This window comes from Engraulis encrasicolus, chromosome 21 (assembly GCF_034702125.1).
Source record: "Engraulis encrasicolus isolate BLACKSEA-1 chromosome 21, IST_EnEncr_1.0, whole genome shotgun sequence".
In the NCBI taxonomy this organism is placed as follows: Eukaryota; Metazoa; Chordata; class Actinopteri; order Clupeiformes; family Engraulidae; genus Engraulis; species Engraulis encrasicolus.
In genome coordinates, this window is record NC_085877.1 from 36,236,990 (window position 1) to 36,257,172 (window position 20,183).

Sequence of the window (20,183 nt, forward strand, 5' to 3'; positions counted from 1 at the left end):
TAAAAGGGCCCCTCTCTTAACACCCAGTGTGCATCCCAATATGTGTCCTTGCCTCCTCCACTTGTGCTTGTCTCCTCGTCCCGCCTCCTGGCCCCTCCTCCGTGGAGAAAACTATAAAGTTTCCCAGCTGTCAGCTTCACCACAACAACTTTTGAGGGACTGTTTTTCATTCACCATCCCAATTGCAAATGAGAAAAAGACTTTACAATTGAGCTTTTGCAAGATATTGAAATATAATGCTGTTGTCAGTGATGTCATCATGACGAGAAGCAAGTGGAGGAGGCAAGTGGAGGAGGCAAGGTCACATATTGGGATGCACCCCCAGTCACACCCACCACACCACGTCGCCATGGACACCCTTTTATTGTACTAACGAGGCAAATATAAGAGGGGAGGAGGAGGAGGAGGAGGAGGAGGAGAAAGAGACAGAGACAGAGCGAAGGATATTGAGAGAGAGAGAGGGAGGAGAGAGAGAGAGAGAGAAGGAGAGAGAGAATGATACGCTAACATAGTGTGCTTGAGAAAACCCCTTGACAAGTCTACTCTTCAGAAGTAGAGGATTATAAGTAGAGGAAGTAGAGGATTGTATCTAGACAGGGCACTGTGCATGAAATCTTGTAAGAGAATTACAACAGAAGTGGTTGTTAGAGAAAAATACTAGAGGATTGTATCTAGACAGCGTGCACCACTGTGCATTAAAACTTGTAAGACAATAATAGCAGAAATAGTTGTTAAGATCCGTAAATACGTACTTCAAAGCAACCACACTTAACAGGTTATGGAGATTGAACTTTGTGAAGAACAATATGCCTTACAACATCAAGATCCAGAGCTAGCAAGCTCAATGGAAGACCTCCTTCTGCATCGGCTGAAGGACATTACCCAGTGTATCCAACACATTTTGGATGGGAGGACCAAGGCAGGGGAGCTGGTCGGACAGCCTGCCCAGGACAGGGAGTCTCTGGTGGGGCATGGGATCACAACAGAGTCCCTGATGACTCTCCTCGAGCTTCTCAGGAAGCTTGGGGATGTGCACACAGACAGGGCTCGAGCATGGAGACACGCTATGAGCTCGATGGCTCAACTTTGCTCACGGTGGCAACAGGCAACAATAGAGAATCCAGCATCATCTACAGGTAGGCAGACATTTGCTATGTTTACATGAGACATTTAATTCGGAATTAACAGACTTTCATTCTGAATAAAGCTTAATTACGCTTTGAAAACATCATGTAAATACCTCTTAATTCGTAATTAAAGGAAAGATCAAAGTAAACTCGATGGAATTATTCATTCTGAATTATTAATTCGGAATTAAAGACGTCATGTACAGGTAAACGTAGTGAGTGACTGGAGGAAATAGAAAAGGCTAGTGAGTGAAATAGTCCTGAGCCTACGATGAGGTAGGCTATGCTATACACTTTGTTTAAAACATCCACTTTTCCACTAAATAATGCACTGTAAAATGTGTCGATTTAATTGACGAACTAAAGAAAATATGACATAAACTCATTGGACAAATCTGAAATGTTTGCTTGTTCACTGTTAGTCTACTACCGTAAACCAACCATAAAAAGCAAACATTTCAGACTTTGTTCATATTTTCTTAAAGTTTGTGTTCATGTAAAAAATAAATAATTTAAAAAAAACGCTTAAAAACCTGACTTACAGTGATTTATTTTCTATAGATGCTGCTGACGATTTGAACATTCCCCGTAGCTTCTTATCCGAGACCATGCTGAGAGTTTTGGAAGATATTCAATGTGTGGAGTCCAGATTAAAAGCTATTTCAGAGAGGCTTGGCATAGCTGTGGATAACGTCTCCAAAGAAATGCCCAATACATGCTCTGGAATGGGTGAAGAAGATGAGACACAGACAGATACACACTGTGACACACAAGATGCAGAGAAGACACATTCAGTACCATACCAGGAAGATACACTAAGGCATAATGCAACAAAAAAACAAGCAAATAATCAAGATATTGACCAAGTACATCGTGCAGACACACAAACCAATCAGAGAAGTCAGAATGTCCAAGTCGAGCAACAGGATAATGACAGCGTTCGAAGTGCATCATGCTCTGATGATGGCATCTCATGTCCCCCATCTGCTGCGGGTCACTTGACAAGATCAGGTGATGACGAGGGTGCCCAGAAGGGGTCGCGACCCACAGGGAGATCCTATGGTGGCCAGGAGGAAGTGACAGAAGCAAAGACAACAAACAGGAAGAATGAAGAGAGCGAAGAGAGAAATCAAGGACTCAGACAGGGATGGGTCATGAAAGGGTGAGTTTTAAATACAAAAAATGTACTTACTGTACTTTGTTTCTACAAACTGCAACAAAAAAAGTAACTTATTATATACCGTACCTTGAATAGAATATTACACAAAGTACTAGCTCTTCACTGAAGCATTTGATGATGGTGATCGTGGGTGGTAATGATGGCGATGATGATGATGATGTTGTTGTTGTTGATGATGGCGATGATGATGATGATGATGATGATGATGATGACTATTACTGTAAGCAATTGGCACACACACACATGCACACAGACATGCGCGCACACACACACACACACACACACACACACACACACACACACACACACACACACACACACACACACACACACACACACACACACACACACACACATGCACACACACACACACACACAGGCATTTCTGGGTATTAAACTACAATATTGAAAGATTAATAATCAATAAAGAATAATCTGTGTTTTTGTTGTTGCCTTTGTTGTTATATCAATGATGAAAAAGACGAGCCAGTTTTTATATCACGTTTCATACACACAAAGTATCTGATGTAATTCAGTCTCTCCTTCTCCCACTCAGACTATCAGGGAAATCTAAGGCGTCTGGGTCAGAGGACGCGCCCCCGCTCTGTTACGTCACGGCCCCTCGGGCGGTGTCAAAGGTCGTGACCTGTGACCTTGTGAATGGCCTGAGCTCGCTGATGGTGTCCGATCTGGAGGAGCTGGTCAGCAACGTCCTGGAGCTACAGCTGCCAGACAGCAACACCACCACAAAGTAAAACACAATTCAGCATTCATTCAATATCTCCTAGAGCAGTGGTTCTTAACTGGAATGGTTTTGGGACCCATCATTTTCATGACCATTCCATTGTGACCCAATTTGTTCATGCAACACTGTTGGTCCGTGGGTCGCTTTGCTGTTCTAGAGTGTTTGCACGTCACAAAGGTCTGTAACCTTATTAGTCCTCAAGTTTATTCTAATATCAAAAATATAACCATATATTTGATGATATATTTATGTTTTATTCATTTATTCAATACAGCACATTGTCTCAATTTTGGGACTGGCTATAAAAGTCTTAATTAACATTTTTACACCACAGTTCCGCGACCCACCCGGGACCCCTCCACTTTCGGGTCTCAAGTCAACCCACCAGTTAAGAAACACTGTTCTAGAGTGCATTTGGTCCCAGAGTACTGTCTAAGTGTTGAATAAGCTCTGCCTGTTTTGACTGTGCACCAGCCCTACTAAGACCTGCTTCCCCATCACCGTGGCGATTCCATTCCGCTCCCGTTACCGTGGCAACTACCGGGACATCCTGGTGAAGGTGGTGGACCAGGACTCCAGAGTCAGCTACGTCACCCCCGTCTCCACCGAGGGCAGCTACGGAGGGAAGAAGGTGGGTTATGGTGTGTGTGTGTGTGTGTGTGTGTGTGTGTGTGTGTGTGTGTGTGTGTGTGTGTGTGTGTGTGTGTGTGTGTGTGTGTGTGTGTGTGTGTCTGTGTCTGTGTCTGTGTGTCTGTGTGTGTGCGTAACGAGTCAGGGTCATAACATAAATTGGGGGCTCGTCCGGGATACTTCATTAAGTGAAATTTGGGACCTTAAGCGTTGAAATCTAGGTGAGAATTTTTCTGGCTGTATTTTGTAATTTCAAGACTGTCTCTGGTTAGGAAAAGTGTTTAAGCTGGGGTCACAACCTTCCAACGAAGCACTGTTTATTGTTTTGCTCTTTAATTGTTTTGGAGGGTAATCCTGGGTGGGAACCTTGTGTTCCTGTTGGGGGTACGCTTTCGTGCAGTAAACCCAAATCACTGCAACGAAGTTCATGGGTGCATCCCAATATGTGACCTTGCCTCCTCCACTTGCCTCCTCCACTTGCTTCTCGTCATGATGACATCACTGACAACAGCATTATATTTCAATAGCTTGCAAAAGCTCAATTGTAAAGGCTTTTTCTCATTTGCAATTGGGATGGTGAATGAAAAACAGTCCCTCAAAAGTTGTTGTAGCGAGGCTGACAGCTGGGAAACTTTATCGTTTTCTCCACGGAGGAGGGGCCAGGAGGCGGGACGAGGAGACAAGCACAAGTGGAGGAGGCAAGGACACATATTGGGATGCACCCCATGCGTTTCAAGTCGTCCCGAGCCCAGCAAGCCCTTGAAGACTAGCCAGGTTAGCTAGCTTTTTGGTTAGGTGAGTAGGCCCAGAGTACAGTCAAGTTTAGCAATTTCAATTCCTTAATGTCAAGTGGCATTCTCATCTGGATCTCAATAGAATTTACTGTGTGTGCTGGTGAGTAATCATTTTGGGTATAGTCAGTCAGTGGAGTGAGCATTTTTGTTTTTCTCTTCTGTGTAGCTCAGGATACTGCTAATATCTTGGCTACCTTTCCTAATTGGTTAATTAGGTAGTTCATTTAAGCAATTAAGCCTGAGATTTTGAACTGTAATTGGTGCCTCTTGCTGAAGTTCAAGTTTAAGGTGGCTTTGCTGATTAAGAGAGAATAACCTGTGTTTTATTTGTGCCTCTTTTTGTTTGTCCCTCTTTTTATTTGGTGGGGTATTGCTTACTAAGCAGAGTAGTGCATTGGGAGTGGGTTGCTCTTAGCTACTCTAGCTTGTGAACTGTCTGCTCGTTAGACCAACTGGTGACACCTGACCTTGAGCATGGCATCTCCAGCTACTGCTGAGTTTATTGCTGGTCCTTCGGAGGAGTTGCTAGCAGCACTAAACAAAGAGCAACTCTGGGAATTGGCCAAGCATTATGAATTACAATTAACTGCTCAGGAAGGAAATGTAAAATAAACTCTTTATTTAGCCATTAAAAACATACTGTGTGAAAAAGGTGTGTTTGGTGGAAGTGAGCCTGGTGAAGACAAAACGCTGCAAGTGGAGAGGGTTGAACATGCTAAAGTAGCTTAATGGAGAAAGACAGAGAACTTGAAATTCGTAAGCTTGAAATGCAGGTTGAGTTGAAAAGACTTGAGTTGGAGAATGCCCGTGATGAATGCGCATTCATTCTCAGAAGGCTTGAACTGGTGCTACAGAAAGCTCTTCCATTCCATCTCCGTCTTCAGACCCTCCAGCCTCATCTCAGAGTAGCCAGTGTTTAGATTTTGATGTCGCCTTGTTCCACCTTTTGCAGAGAAAGATGTCGACAAATATTTCTCACATTTTGAAAGGTAGCAACCACACTGAAATGGCCTAAAGAGGTGTGGCCTCTGATGCTTCCGTGTGTGTTTACTGGAAGGGCCAGAGATGTTCTGATTTCCCTTAGCTTGGAACAAGCCAGTAAGTATGATGTAGTGAAGAAGGCCATCCTACATGCTTATGAAGTTGTTCCTGAAGCGTACCGCTAACGGTTTCGAGACTGCCGGAAACTTGATGAACAAACATACATGGAGTTTGCCAGACAGAAGAACTTGCTTTTTGGTAAGTGGTGTTCTGCTCAACAAGTGACTTCAGTAGAGGGACTACAAGAGCTAATCCTTCTAGAGGATTTCATAAATTGCCTTCCTGAGTCGGTTGCCACTTACCTAAATGAGCAGCAGGTTAGAGAGCTAGATAAAGCTGCTGTTCTGGCAGATGAGTAACTCATCGTGTGTTCAAGACTGGTTGGGGTCTTGTTAATGGGAATGAGCGTGCCAGTAAGTGTTATGGGAATGGTCAAAGCTCCTCTTGTACACCTCAATTTTCTCCTGTTAGGTCTGCACAACCCAGTGCGTACAAAAGCCTAATTTGTTTTTACTGTGACAAGGCTGGTCACAAGGTGAAGCAATGCCCGCTCTTGAGAGACAGAGACAGAGACGAAGAGATAAGTTTGGTAACATGTGCTGAACAGCATGGTCAGACTGCTACAAGTATCATAGCTGCTCATTACTCCCCTTTTGCTAGTGGAGGCATGGTCTCTCTACCAAGTCAACAAAATGAGGTGTCTGTGAGCAGTGTGCGAAATATCCACCGCGTTTCGGGGGGGTCTGACTTTTTGCGGATCAAATAATGACGACCCCCCCCCCCAAAAAAAAGCTTGGGCCGTTTTGGATGGCCGTCTGCAAGTAAGTTAAATATGGGTATTTTGACAGGTGTTTCTGTAGATTTATGGCCATATAAATAAATAGGGATTCGTTAAGACTGGTTTAGTTTGGATTGAATGCCTCCAGGTGGGTGTTGACATAATGAGTTGAGTGGTTTTAGGACGTGAGTATCCTCAGAGACACAGGAGCCACACAATCACTTCTGTTAGAAGGTGTGCTGCCACTGTCAGACAAAACTGCAACAGGGCAGCAGGTTTTGTTAAAAGGGTTTGAGAATACTACTACTCCTGTTCCACTTCACCAGATCGACCTGAAATCCAAGATGGTGACTGGCACAGTCGTGGTAGGTGTGAGGAAGTCACTTCCCGTACCTGGAATTTCTCTAATTCTTGGAAATGACCTAGCCGGTGAAAAGGTTTTTGGAGACTGTGACAAGTTAAAACCGGCAAATGGTGAGCAAAATGTACCTGTGTATTCTGAGGAGCTTGGAAATCTCAGAAGTAAGCCCATTGTATGCGTGTGTGTGTGTGTGTGTTCGTGCGTGTGTGTGTGTGTGTGTGTGTGTGTGCGTGCGTGCGTGCGTGCGTGCGTGCGTGCGTGCGTGCGTGCGTGCGTGCGTGCGTGCGTGCGTGCGTGTGTGTGTGTGTGCATATTGTCCACAGGGTTCCTATGCGTCCACAGGGTTCCTTTGATGATCCTTCAAACATGATAATCCTGTGTGTGTGTGTGTGTGTGTGTGTGTGTGTGTGTGTGTGTGTGTGTGTGTGTGTGTGTGTGTGTGTGTGTGTGTGTGTGTGTGTGTGTGTGTGTGTGTGTGTGTGTGTGTGTGTGTGTGTGTGTGTGTGCATGTTGTCCACAGGGTTCCTATGCGGAGGTGCGGGTGTACACCCTGGGTGTGTTCGCGGTGCTATCCTGCTTGAGGAAGGAGACCTACACCATCCCCAGGAGAGGCCTCTCCCTCAAGCTCAGCATCGACTCCAGGATCTGTCTGGACTACATGCCCGGAGCCTTCACATCCCCCGTCATCGCCCAGGCTGTGGTACAACACTATAGAATAGAATAGAATAGAATAGAATAGAATAGAATAGAATAGAATAGAATAGAGTGTAATGCAATGTAATGTCAAATGGAGGTCTATACAGTGCAATCCACCAGCCCCCTCCTCTACCTCACCCACCCCAGTTTATTTGTTTGTTTTCTGTTTGTTTTCTGTTTGTTTGTTTATTTGTTTGTTTTCTGAACCCAACTCATCGTTATCTACATGTATACAGTACCTGTCACTGACAGACTGTCAGCAAATACAATCCCTTTAACCCATTGTGTTCTGGAGCGAGAGATTTTAGCTGTTTTCTTAAAAATGTGGGTATGTTAGAGCTGAACACATTCTAGTGCAAGACAAAGGTTCTAGCTTTGAAATGCGACTTATTTCATGTTTTCATGTGCTTCGGAGGCTGAGATATGTAGGTTTTAATAGGGAGAGGGCAGGGCACCTTTTCCCAAAAAGGGCTTAGGCTAAATGGGTTAAAAAATCTAAGCGAGAAATGGATGTCATACTGGTTCCTGTTACCTCTCACAGCCATCATGTGATTAAAGTATTCTAAGTGTGGTGAAAACCTTCGAACATTATGATAGAATCCTTTTTCTTCTCTTTTACTCCCTGATCAGGTGCAGCCAGTGGACCCAGCTCTGTTGTCCACGCTCAAGTCCAACGTGGAGGTGTACCACACTGTGTTGTCCACCAGCCCCCTCCTCTACCTCACCCACCCCAGCACACAGGCCCCCCGCAGGCCCTTGGCCCTCACGCTGCCCTGCCCCCCCAACCCCGAGCGCCAGAGCCAGAGACCCGGGGAGGAGGGAGACACCACCACCACCACCACCACCGCCGTGCCCCCCCTCATCTCTCATCCCCCCCGGCCGTCCACTGCTGCCGTGCACATGCAGGGCTCACCCTTACTGCACACAGAATACGGTGAGGAGACACAAGCATATTCTTATATGTCCTCAATATATGATATATAGTCATAGTCTGATATATTGTCCACTGCTGCCGTGCACATGCAGGGCTCGCCCGTACTGCATAGAATACAGTGAGGAGACACAAGCATAATCTTAGTATAAATGACTGTAAATGACTTAGTATATGACTATAAATGTAAAATCATTGTCTGATATATTGTCCACTCCTGTGTGCCCATGCATGCCCCCCCCCCCCACCTTTTACATAGAATCTGGTGAGAATACACACAGGCATCTGATCGCCAACTTTCTTATCTAGCTGTCATTCTAAATACCACGTCTAGAGTTCATGTTTTAATACTTACATGTTACATGTTTACATGATTGCATTTGTAAATATATGTGTAATGTCATGTTCGTGATATTTATCTGCATGCGAATAGGCCTAAAGCTGGACTGGACCGGTGGGCCGACAACAGATACTGATTTCTGTTTTCTGATTTTTTTTCCCCCTTTGAGACTGGCCCACCATTTAGACGAGCAGCCCATTGGTCCATTTCACAGTAATACAGACAATGAACTGAGCCATAATATCATAGAATAGTTCCTAGAAATAATATCCTAGAGCAGTGATTCCCAACCTATGGGCCGGGGCCCACTGGTGGGCCCTCAAGGTATTCCAAGTGGGCCTTGAAATCATTTTCCAAAAATAATAATCTTATTAGCTTTATAGCTAGCTTTAGCTTTAGCTTTAGCTTAGCTGAGCTTTATATGGGGTCTCAAGGAATATTGGATATCTTTTATCGTTTAGCCGTGACAGCCAATCAAAATTGTTGTAAAAGTGGCGAAACAGGAAGTGAGGTCATATCTCAGCAACCCTTTGTCGGTTTCGGCTAGGATTTTGTACACACATAGATGTCCATCTCATGACGTACTGATAAAAAATTCTTACCCCCAGCTCAAACTCTGTAGCGCCACCAACAGGTCAAAATTTTAGCTACATTTTTGCCAGTAGCTTTTAAACCATAGGCACGATGTAAAATATATTATTATCACTAGAATCCTTGGGCCAAGCCGAATCCAACGCACTATATGACGATATGTCAACGGAGGAGGGAAATTCCAGCATTTTGAATTTTGTAAAATTCACTGTAAGTCTATGGCAGCCCATAGAACCGTACATAGGAAAATGCTGTAAATTGGCACACATATTTGAGGCAGCATCAACATTACCCACAGCGAGTTATAGGTCCCCAGCCCCAATACTCTAGCGCCACCAGCAGGTCAAAGTTGCAGGTACATTTCTGCTTGTAACTTTTGAACCGCTGGGCCAATTTTCATAAACTTGGTATCCCTGGAATCCTTGGGCCAAGACGAATCCAACGCACCCTATGACGTCATTTTCTGCCTGGATAGTTTTCCCGCCATTTTGTATTTTGTGACATTAAATAAAAATGCTACTTCTCCCACAATTTTTGACCATTTCACCCAAAATTCGGTATATTGTATCTCTGTACTGAGGTTTATAGGGGGTTTCAAGGAATATTAGATATCTTTTATCGTTTAGCTGTGACAGCCAATCAAAATTGTTGTAAAAGTGGCAAAACAGGAAGTGAGGTCATATCTCAGCAACCCTTTGTCGGTTTCGGCTAGGATTTTGTACACACATAGATGTCCATCCTATGACCTACTGAAAAAAAATTCAGACCCCCAGCTCAAACTCTGTAGCGCCACCAACAGGTCAAAATTTTAGCTACATTTTTGCCTGTAGCTTTTAAACCATATGCACGATGTAAAATATATTATTATCACTAGAATCCTTGGGCCAAGCCGAATCCAACGCACTATATGACGTTATGTCAACGCAGAAGGGAAATTCCGCCATTTTGAATTTTGTAAAATTCAATAAAATGCTACTTGTCACACAATTTTTGTCAGAATGACCTGCAAAAAGGTACACATCATCTTCAGACTGATAGGCATTAGGGTATCCAAAGAATTTTTGATACCTCTTATCGTTACCAATCAAAATTGTCGTAAAAGTGGCGAAACAGGAAGTGAGGTCATATCTCAGTAACCGTTTGTCAGATTCTTTTAGGATTTTTTTGCACACACACACACGTCAATCCCATGACCTCCCAAAAAAAATCCAGATCCCCAGCTCAAACTCTCTAGCGCCACCAACAGGTAACAGGAAGTGAGCTTATATCTCGGCTGCCCTTTAAGGGATTCAAAATAAACTTGGTTCATGTGAGCACACTCCCCTCCAAGGAATGCACACCAACATTGGCAAGATTTTGGCCAAAGGGGGCGCTGCAGTTCCTTCTGTTGCCGTGGCGACTTTGGCAACTTTACTGCTTGGCCCCGCATTGCTGCTTGCAGCTATATTTTGGTGTGTGTTGTTGTTGATTTATTTGAGTTTTATTCTTAATTAGGTCAGAGGTGGGCCCCGAACATTTTTGACAATTTCGAGTGGGCCCCAAGTTGAAAAAGGTTGGGAACCCCTGTCCTAGAGAAGCAGATGGGCTGTGAGAGAGGCTGGTCTAGGTCAACAATGCCGGGCCCATATTTTTTCGACCAGTCCAGCACTGGCCTAAAGCAAGCCCAGTAGAGTGCGTTACGGTATTATGTATTTGAAGGGTTTCATTGCAAAACGGGGTATCTCCATTTTATTATTGGAAATGACTGTTCAGAGGTCCTATAAACTATGTGTGAATACTTATCACTCAAATATTTGGAGAACATACTTTCTTAAGCTATATAAAATGCATTTTGTAATGCATTTCAATGGAATGCCCAGTTCAAAAATGTCAATTTCCCAACATTCTATAAAATGTAGATACACCGTTTTGCAAATAAAGCCTTCAGACACTGTCATCTTCCAGGGCTGTGAGTGCTTCGGTCAAGTCTTCTAGGGAGCTGGCCAAGGAGCAGCTGGTTGTCCTGGGCTGGAGGGAGGAGCAGTGGAACGTTCTGGATCACGTTCCTGTCAAGAACCTGCAGAACGGCCTGGTGTCCTTTGAACTGGCGGAACACTTTGAAAGGTGCATCTGATGGCAGAATTTCAATATACAGTATATGAAGGGTTCAGATGCAAAACCCCCTAAGTGGCTTTTCAGAAAATAATCTTAATTCATTTTTATTTAATACAAAGCTATCAAAATTGCATTTTTATTTCATTTATGTAATATAACTATTTATATGTATTATCAAGTACATGAATGTAAACCAAACCAACAACTGGGTTCTCTAAAAATATAGTGCAGGTCTTCAGAAATGGACTTTGAAACGGGTTTTGCATCTGAACTCTTCATATATACAATAGTGCCAATAAACACACATGCGCGCGCGCACACACACACACGCACGCACACACACACACACACAATGTACCTTCCTGTCTACCAATGTATTTGTCTGTCTCTCTGTCTCTTAGTCTGTTTATCTGTCTGCGTGTCAGCTTGCCATAGGTATTGAAGTGATATCTTTTTAAAAGTTTCAAAGTACAGCTTTGCTGACTTAACCCATTTTAGCCTAAGGCACCTTCTTGGGAAAAGGTGCTCTCAGCCTATAGAAACCCTAATATCTCAGCCTCCGAAGCACATCAAAACATATAATGAGTTAAATATAAAAGCTATGAGCCTCCTCTAACATACCCTCATGTTTAATAAAAAAAAATCTCAAATCTCATGAGCCTGAATACTGACATCTGTGTCGCTCCAGGCACCTAGGTCAATGCAGCTTGTACGCAGCATCCGGCATCAATGGGTTAAAATTAGAGATGCACCAATACCATTTTTTGGCCCCGATACGATACCCGATACCTGGCTGTGCAGTATCGGCCGATACCGATACCGATACCGATACCACCCTATTTGAAATGTATATATATGAAGGGCTGTAGTGCATACTACTTGGATGTAAAATCATTGCATGGCTTTGTCAGGCTGCTGCCTACCTTTGTGAAACAGGAAAAAGACTAATACAAAGTGAATCCAGCAAACTTCTTATACTTTTTAAATACCTATATGAAATAACTAATTTCAAGGCTGTTTATGTCTCGTGCAAGCACCTGTAAATGGTATCGGTGCCCTGTTTGTTGGTACTCGCCGATACCGATACCACCATTTTAGTGCCGATCCACCGATCCATCGATCCACCGATACTGGTATCGGTATCGGTTTCCTGGTGAACCAGTAGCCTGTAAGTAACAGGCTACTGGCACACTGCCCTTTCACGCGTCTCCGCAGGCGGGGTTTAGTCAAAAGATGCTTGCACGCGGTAGGAGCAACCTCATATGAATGACATGACACTTCGACCACTCACGTTGAAGCTTTGTGACGTAGGACGTGTCGTCACGTAAGTGCCGCCAGGTCAGGAACCAAAACAGAACAACGTCCTTTAGAAAATCAACTTGAGGTATTTTGGATAACACCGCTGAAATTGCTGCTTCCATCCCGACGCATGATAACTCCTCGCACGCCGCCATTACTGTTGTGATTCAGGGAGGGGGCGGGCACAGCCGAACTACCCTGGGGGAGGGTGTTGCGTTCGATAAACGTCATACCCACTGAAATCCCTCCCTACGATCCTGATTCGTCGAGCTGCCCCGTTTATTTCGTAAACGGAGGAGGAGAGCGAACCACAGGTGCACCAGAAGGTTTGTGTAGCCCAGCCCCCTGGGCGTCAACACATAGCTTCTGGTTCACCAGGAAACGGTATCGGTGCAACACTAGTTAAAATGAAAAACTTGCTGATGGCCCTGCCGTGGCCCCGCGGTCGAGCACTGGTTTGCTGCACCGGTAACCTGGGTTCGATTCCGGCCCGGGTCGCTTGCCAGGCCTTCCCCGTCTCCCTCTCCCTGTTTGTTTCCTGTTCCTCTGTAGCTGTCCTATCACAATAAAGGCATAAAAAGCCCAAAAAGTATCTTTGACCCCTTAATGCGCGCTGTACCTCCAGTGGCACGCTGTAATAGCCATTTAACCGTTAAATACCATAGTACTACAACACTTAAGCAATATGACTCGAGTGGGAGGGATGATGTGCACTGACATCCTCCCTGGTGTGGTTCGGCCATAGGCACGAAGCCGAAGGCTGAGTGCCGTCGGCAATCACACCAGGGAGGATGTCAGTGCACATCATCCCGACCACGAGGGTCATATTGCTTTTATACAATAGTTCAATTGCCAACAAAATACCAGAATAAATGTTCGAATTCATGTTTATTAGTTACCTTCATCATACTTTGTTTACCTGCTCCGCTAAGCAAAGTAGAGTAGTTCCGAATTGATTGTATGGTTGCTATGCAATGACGAGCTGACAGCGCCAGCACGTATAGTTCCATGAAACGCTGTGAAGTGCATTTTTGTGTGGACTGCGACTGTGCTTCGCTTAGCCTACTGAAATGATGCATGATAAATGAAAACACTGTGCAACTTCAACATTTTAGTTAGATGCATAGGCCTACTTTTAAGCCTTTTGGCCGACATTGATTTTCACGTTTTGTGGACCACAAAACTTGCTGATAGCTGCGTAAAGACACACCTCGTCTTTCCCTCTCCATTGCCGCATGAGATCCGAAGCTCTGTTTTCACACGCACAACCACACAAAACAATCCCTTGTAGGCCTATGATATCCCGATGTCTGCTTTAGGCTACTGCAGGCTACAACTTTGCTACTGAAACACTTTCATAGGCAAACGTCTGATGTGGGTGCGAACCCGAGATGGGTTCACGGTTTCCCTCCCAATAAACTAAAAGGCAACTCATTCCAGTTCCAAGCGGCCATCATTTTAAATTGCATGGCACACGGTATCTTCCTTCCAGATGCCCACTTTGTAGGCTACTATTAATTGATTTGCACGTGGTGGATGGCAAGATAGCCTAGGCTATATTTTTAATAAAGACTGCGAAATAGCGGTCGCAGACGTGTGCCAACTGCCCAGACAACTGCACTAGAATCAGATAACTTCTTTCCTCTCTGCCAGAATCCAGCTACCAACTGGGATACGCGTCTCTGTCATGCGGGCGTGCGTGCGCCCAACTTAGTCCAGCATAGAACAATGGAATAGAATGATGGTGAGTTCAAACTACGCAGCCCTGGTTACATTCACTTTCTCCGCAGTAGACTATGAGATAGAATGATGGCGAGTTCAAAATGCGCGGCCCTGGTTACATTCTATCCACGGCGGAGTGATTATTAGGTGTGATGAGTTTCCGGGGATGATGTCCACCTAGACATCATCCTCCATACCGACGCGTAGAATGCCAGTAGAACGCGTCTCATCCAATCAGATATCGCAAAATAAATTGACCGGATCTAACTATTGTATAATATTTGACATAACACAGGGCCTTAACCCCTTAAGACGCGGCTTTATAAATTTGTTGTTACCAGTATGGTAATGACCAAGTCGTGGTGCATTACTAAGGGGCCTGTGTTGTGTCACAGTATTGTAGTGCTATGGTAGTTACATTTCCATGACTATTACAGCGTGCCACTGGAGGTACGGCGCGCATTAAGGGGCTACGTAATGAACTACGACTTGATAGTTGCCATTCTGGTAACAGCAAATTTATAATGCTGCGTCGGGTTAAAAAACGAAAAAAAAACCCTCTCCCACCCCTGCAGGCTGCTGGTGTTCCGTCTGCAGTTCCCTGTGAGGTCCTCCTACCTGGTGGCTGTGGTGGAGGAGATCGAGGCCTCCGTGCGCCGCGCCATGGTAACCATTGTGCTCCGGAGGCAGAGGCAGGACCCCCACAGCGTGGTGGTGGCAGCCCTGCCCAGCAGAGACCTGGACTGGGAGCTGGCCAAACTCCAGGGCCAGGCTTACTGCGGCCCACCCGAGCCCTCCGGAGAAATCAGCATGGCAGAGGGAGACCAGCTGCTGCTGAGTTTCAGTGGGAATATTACGGGCATGGCCAAAGGAGATACCAGGCCAGGTAACCTTTGAGCATAGTTCGGCACGGTTTTTGGTTAGACAATGTTTTAGTAACTATAAAATTAACCATGATTTTACTCTGAAAACTAACCATGGTTTCACCACATATATGATTAACTATATACAGTGGTATCCATAAAACCATGGTTAGTTTTCAGAGTAAAACCATGGTTAACTATTAATTATATATATTATTAACTATTCATTAAATTACACATAGCTGCCGCTTTTTTATCCAACACACATATCGGTGACAGCCCTTGGAGCAATGTGGGGTTAGGTGCCTTGCTCAATGGCACTTCAGTCATGGATGGAGGTGTAGGGAGAGGTAAGGGTGGGATTTGAACTTGCAACTTTGTGATCTTCAGTCCAACTCCCTAGCCATTACACCACGGCTGCGAACAAGATTTCATGTTTTTTGGGTGACCATGAGACCCATGTTAGCATATTTGACTGATAGGGGAGATCATGGCAGAGGGAGATCAGCTGCTGCTGGGTTTCAGTGGGAATATTAAAGGCACGGGGTGCATCCCAATATGTGTCCTTGCCTCCTCCACTTGTGCTTGTCCCCTCCTCCGTGGAGAAAACGATAAAGTTTCCCAGCTGTCAGCCTCGCCACAACAACTTTTGAGGGACTGTTTTTCATTCACCATCCCAATTGCAAATGAGAAAAAGTCTTTACAATTGAGCTTTTGCAAGATATTGAAATATAATGCTGTTGTCAGTGATGTCATCATGACGAGAAGCAAGTGGAGGAGGCAAGTGGAGGAGGCAAGGTCACATATTGGGATGCACCCACGGCCAAAGGAGATACCAGACCAGGTAAGGAAGCAGATGTACAGTGAGCACCAAACAATTATGACAAGTGGCCTATTCAAAAAGAGAATAGGCCTACTCTGGTGTCATTGGGAGATCATCAACAATTTAGATGAAATGTAATGGACTAATGTAAAAATGTAACAATATTACATATGTTTATATCCTGAGCTAATGCTGCTGGGTTTCACTGGGAGTGTTACGGGCATGGCCAAAGCAGGTAAGGGAGCAGACGCACAGTGTGCACCAAACTATTATGACAAGTGACCTACACCAAAAGAGATTTCTCTGGTTTAATTGGCAGACAATAACAAAGGAGATCATCATCGTATTCAGGGTGCGATTTGTCGGAAAACCAGAAGAGGGGATTTGTTTCAGATTTTAACCAAAGTAAATGGAAATACACTAAACTGTGATTAAAATCATGTAGAAAAAGTGGTGATATCAAAACCAGAAGAGGGGACAATCACCCCCATCCCCCCCTACAAATCGCACCCTGATCGTATTTATTAACTATTTAGGTGAAATGCAAATCGATGAATGTCTAGAAATGTAACCTATTTTTTTCATCATTTGGGTATGATGAGGGTATATGACTGATGGGGGACTGTTCCAATGGGAGTGTCATGGGATTGGCTATGGGGCACCTAGGTCACGCCCTCTACTTCCTGGTTCATGGGACAGAGGGAGTCAAAATGATTACTGGGCTTGAAAATGAGTGATTTTTGGATTTGTGGTACATAGGTGGAGGTCCAAGGTTTGGATTGGTGTCAAAAAAACACTAATTTTCAAGCCCGGTAATTATTATTTGACTCCCTCTGCCCCATGAACCAGGAAGTAGAGGGCGTGACTTAGGTGCCCCATAGGAGATAGCAGGGCAGGTAAGAAAGCATGGCAACGAGTGACCTACCCAAACACATTGCGAGGGAGGCGAGGGGGGATGCGAGTACAGTACATTAGATCAGAAACTATGATCCAAAGGAAAAAAACTAGACAAGCCAAATTTGTCCAAAAGAAAACAAAAGACAGTGTGAACAGGATCTTCATAGAGCAGTGTGTTGACAAACTAGGTCTTTCTCAAAACCTAGTGCAGTGCACTTCCAAGTGTATCAGCCTAATTAGTCATGCCCAGTGATTGGATACTCTTTGGTGAACTGTACGGAATATCACTGGAATATCACTGGGTGTGACTAATAAAGAGTATCCAATCACTGGGTGTGACTAATAAACAGTATCCATTCACTGGGTGTGACTAATGACTGGGTGTGAGTAATTGGGCTGATACACTTGGAAGTGCACTGCACTAGGTTTTGAGAAAGACCCACTGTTTCATGCGAGACCTTCAGACAGTCATTCGAACTAACTTGTTTGGCTAAAGCACCATAGATGCAGCCACAACCACAGGGATGACGACAGGCTGGGGGTCAAAGGGGTCTGTTGTCCCAGCCCCAGAGTGAGAGGGGGCCCAGAATTGGGCCCTCATTACGTTGAATCTATTGGGTTTGGAGCCCTTTTCAGATTACTTTGTCCTGGGCCCTGCAAAAGCTGTCAGTGGCCCTGTACAGCAACAAGGCACAGTCTCAAAAAATGAACAACGCAGGTGAATTTGCTAAATGTATGGAGTCATTGCCTGTTTTGGATCTCAAGTTTACGTCAAAGCTTGGCATAAGGTAATGTTTGTATTTGGTGCAAAATTTGACCTCTATGTTGGATATCTATGATCTGCCTGCCTGTCTTTTTTCTGTACAAAAGTTGTTGCTTGTTTGAAGAGTTCCCTATGCAGTATGCAACACCTAGCCAGGCTGCGCCTTTCTAGTGCCACAACACCATCGGCGGCGTTACTCGATTGCAAGTCTATGATAATCAGGCAATGCGACACCATCCCTCCTCACCGTGGAAGGCTTGTAGGGGTATAAGGGTCCTCATTGGCTCCATTCTACAATCATGCTGACACTTGTATTTGCATTCCAGTAAGGTTGCTTGTCGACAAAGACATCAGGGCATAAACACACCACACGCGCACGCACGCACGCACGCACGCACGCACGCACGCACACGCACACGCACACACACACACACACACACACACACACACACACATTGAATATTTTAGTAAGAAAACACAGCACACTCCTGAAGCCCATTTCTGCAGTTATGTGTGATGTCTGTACTTTCTGAAAAAAGTACAGAGAATATTAATGACAATTAGTTTTATGTCTTTAAGAATAACAGTTTGACTAGGATAACGAGGAATGCAAAGATAATGGCATAGTCTGTGCATTATAGAACTTCTTAATAATCCATAATTAGCGCAGTCATGGGTAAGCGGTTAGGCGTCAGACTTGTAGCCCAAAGGTTGGTGGTTCGACTCCCAGGTTCGACCTGGTGGGGGTAGTAATTAACCAGTGCTATCCCCCATCCTGCTCCATGACTGAGGTACCCTGAGCATGCTACTGTCCTGCCGCACTGCTCCCTTTCGGACGCTATTGGTGGCTGCCCCCTTGCATGGGTGAGGCATACATGCAATTTCATGGTGTGCAGTGAAACACTTATGTGCTGTGGAATGCTGTATCACAACGACAATGTCAGAGTTGAAGTTTCCCAGGTGGGATTTTTCACTTTCACATCCATAAATGAAAAACCTTTGTGTATTGTGGTTTTGTTATGGTTCACAGTTGAAAAGAAAATAAAGGTCCGCAACACTGTTGAATTCTCCCAAATATTTAATGGCACGACGTTTCGGACTAACCTTCACTGTTAGTCCGAAACGTTGTAACATTAACTATTTGGAAGCATTTAACAGTGTTGCGGACCTTTATTTTCTTTTCAGTTATCTTACATTTGGTCCAGCACCTGTGCCACTGATGTGTGCGCATTCTTTGACTTTATGGTTCACAGTTGACCGTGAATCAGTGTTTCTGAAGACTATCACCTTCCACAACCAGCGGAAGAACCACGAGTACCTCACGCTAGCGGTGCTGGACCCCTTCGGGAACTACAGCTCTCCGCACTACAAAGGCAAGTGGCATATGGCCAGAGATTCTTTAAAGGGACACTGTGTGATATTTTTAGTTGTTTATTTCCAGAATTCATGCTGCTCATTCACTATTGTTACCTTTTTTCATGAATACTTACCACCACCATCAAATTCTAAGTATTCATTATGACTGGAAAAATTGCACTTTTCATACATGAAAAGGGGGATCTTCTCCATGGTCCGCCATTTTGAATTTCCAAAAAAGGCAATTTTTAGCTGCAAAAATGACTCTACTTGGACCATACTAGAAAATATTTGTTTATTACTTTGTAAACCTTCATGTAAAGATCAAATTTGGCAATAGGCAGCCCAGTTTCAATGAGCAGCATAGTTGCAGTACCTTTTTTGACCATTTCCTGCACAGTGTCCCTTTAAGTATATATAGAGATATGCCAATGTAATAGGTGGCTATGGGCACCTAACATAACCAGGTTCCGGTCTGCCTAAAGGGGCGTGTCATAATTAGGGCTGGGTAAAATAATCGATTCAATCGATAATCGATCGATATCATTTAAAATTCACATAATCGATTCACAGGGCACAAAATCATTTTTTTTTTGCTCTTTTTCTTTTTGTTCTTTTTGTTTCATTTAGGTCTATGGAAAATACCCAGTAGGTATTAGTCAATTAGGCCTTGGCCTACTTATTACAAATTAGCAATCTGTTAACACTGTCAAGCCACAGCCCTTTGACATTTTTATATAAAAATAGGCAACAGCATCTTTTGGGGGAAATCCTTGCACCAAAAAGGGAACGGATTGAATCGATTCGGAGTGAATCGAATTGAATCGAATCGAAATTAATCGATTCAAAACCCTAAGAATCGAAATCGAATCGATACAGGAACATAGCTGCAATACCCAGCCCTAGTCATAATACTCCTAGCATTGAATAGAACAGTCCTTAGGTCTGCTTAGGTATGCCTAAAGGGGGATCCCCCCCTGCAATAATAGAACCCGGAAACAGTGGGCCAATGGAACCTCTCTCTCTCTCTACTCTCTCTGATATGGCAGTTTATGGCATGATGTGTTATTTCATTTTGTTTTTATTTATTATGATGTTTTACTCTATTTTTAACCTCATAGTCTATTTTTAACCTTTTTAAACCTTGCACTT

General features: G+C 44.2%; 1 protein-coding gene across 1 annotated transcript in view; it reads left to right on the plus strand.

Annotated features, from left to right (window-relative positions):
* Nucleotides 1-2,067: 2,067 nt before the first annotated feature.
* dthd1 (death domain containing 1) overlaps nt 2,068-20,183 on the plus strand; it is a 19,921-nt gene continuing 1,805 nt past the window's right edge. Inside the window, exons 1-8 of the mRNA XM_063186881.1 lie at nt 2,068-2,289; nt 2,864-3,034; nt 3,527-3,683; nt 7,177-7,356; nt 7,983-8,203; nt 11,159-11,317; nt 14,905-15,215; nt 18,929-19,048. Coding sequence (XP_063042951.1) covers nt 2,282-2,289; nt 2,864-3,034; nt 3,527-3,683; nt 7,177-7,356; nt 7,983-8,203; nt 11,159-11,317; nt 14,905-15,215; nt 18,929-19,048 — 1,327 coding nt within the window. The 5' untranslated portion in view covers nt 2,068-2,281. The remainder of the gene's footprint in view (nt 2,290-2,863; nt 3,035-3,526; nt 3,684-7,176; nt 7,357-7,982; nt 8,204-11,158; nt 11,318-14,904; nt 15,216-18,928; nt 19,049-20,183) is intronic.